Source organism: Lipotes vexillifer, unplaced genomic scaffold, assembly GCF_000442215.2.
Source record: "Lipotes vexillifer unplaced genomic scaffold, Lipotes_vexillifer_v1.1 scaffold1252, whole genome shotgun sequence".
Lineage (NCBI taxonomy): Eukaryota > Metazoa > Chordata > Mammalia > Artiodactyla > Lipotidae > Lipotes > Lipotes vexillifer.
The window spans coordinates 85918-86860 of record NW_006771619.1 but is presented as its reverse complement, the minus strand read 5'-3'; the positions used below and the strand labels follow the sequence as shown (position 1 = coordinate 86860).

Genomic DNA, 943 nt, shown 5'->3' with positions numbered 1-943 from the left:
GGGGGAGAAAGGAGTGTCCTCACCTCCATCTGTCCTGGGAGGTGGCGACCTCTGAGCGGACTGGGCAGCTGGGGTGCGAGGTCGCTGCAGGGCTACCAAATAGGAAAGTTCTGGTAGGGACTGAGGAATGTGGGGGGGAGGGTGCGGGCCTGGCCCAGCCCAGTGGCGGCAGTGACAGTGGCTGAAGCCAGCGGCAAGTAGCAGAGCCGTCCTGGGCTCTCAGAGGACAAGGGGAACCCCTGAGTCAGGGAGAACCAGCCAAGAGCCAGCAGGTGGTAGGAGTGAAGACACAGCTGTGGGAGAGAGGAGGCAACTGCCCCTTCCCCGGCTGGTGGTCCAGCCATGTCCCAGCCTGGGGCTGGCAGGAGGAGGCCTGGGACCCCGAGGCCTCCGGTGCGCAGCATCCGGCCCTTTAAGTCCAGCGAGCAGTACCTGGAAGCCATGAAGGAGGACCTGGCCGAGTGGCTTCGGGATCTCTACGGGCTGGACATTGACGCAGCTAACTTCCTGGAGGCACTGGAGACGGGCCTGGTGCTGTGCCAGCATGCCAACGCCATCACTGAGGCCGCCCTGGCCTTCCTGGCTGAGGCACCTGCCCGACCCCAAAGGATTCCCCTGCCCCGGGCCGGGGTTTCCTGCAATGGGGCCGCCCAGCCAGGCACCTTCCAGGCCCGGGACAACATCTCCAACTTCATCCAGTGGTGCCGCAAGGAGATGGGTATCCAAGGTAAGCACCCTGGGGCCCCCCTCCCCAGACCCTTATCTTGTCAGGCGTCAATCTCTCTGAGGCTCAGGCTGCATCAGGGGTCAGGAGCCATGGTCCTCCTTCCAGATTTGCCTTGGGCCAGCTCATTCCTTTTCACGCCTCAGTTTCCCATTCTCAGGAAATCCCCAATAAATAAATGTGTTGATTGGATGATTCGAGCACCTATCTCCTTTGGGT

At 62.1% G+C, this 943-nt stretch overlaps 1 protein-coding gene across 1 annotated transcript in view; it reads left to right on the top strand.

The window, feature by feature from the left end:
* Positions 1 to 342: 342 nt before the first annotated feature.
* The window catches only part of GAS2L2 (growth arrest specific 2 like 2), a 7768-nt gene continuing 7167 nt past the window's right edge, over positions 343 to 943 (top strand). Inside the window, exon 1 of the mRNA XM_007447043.1 lies at positions 343 to 727. Within this exon, the coding sequence (XP_007447105.1) occupies positions 343 to 727 (385 nt within the window). The remainder of the gene's footprint in view (positions 728 to 943) is intronic.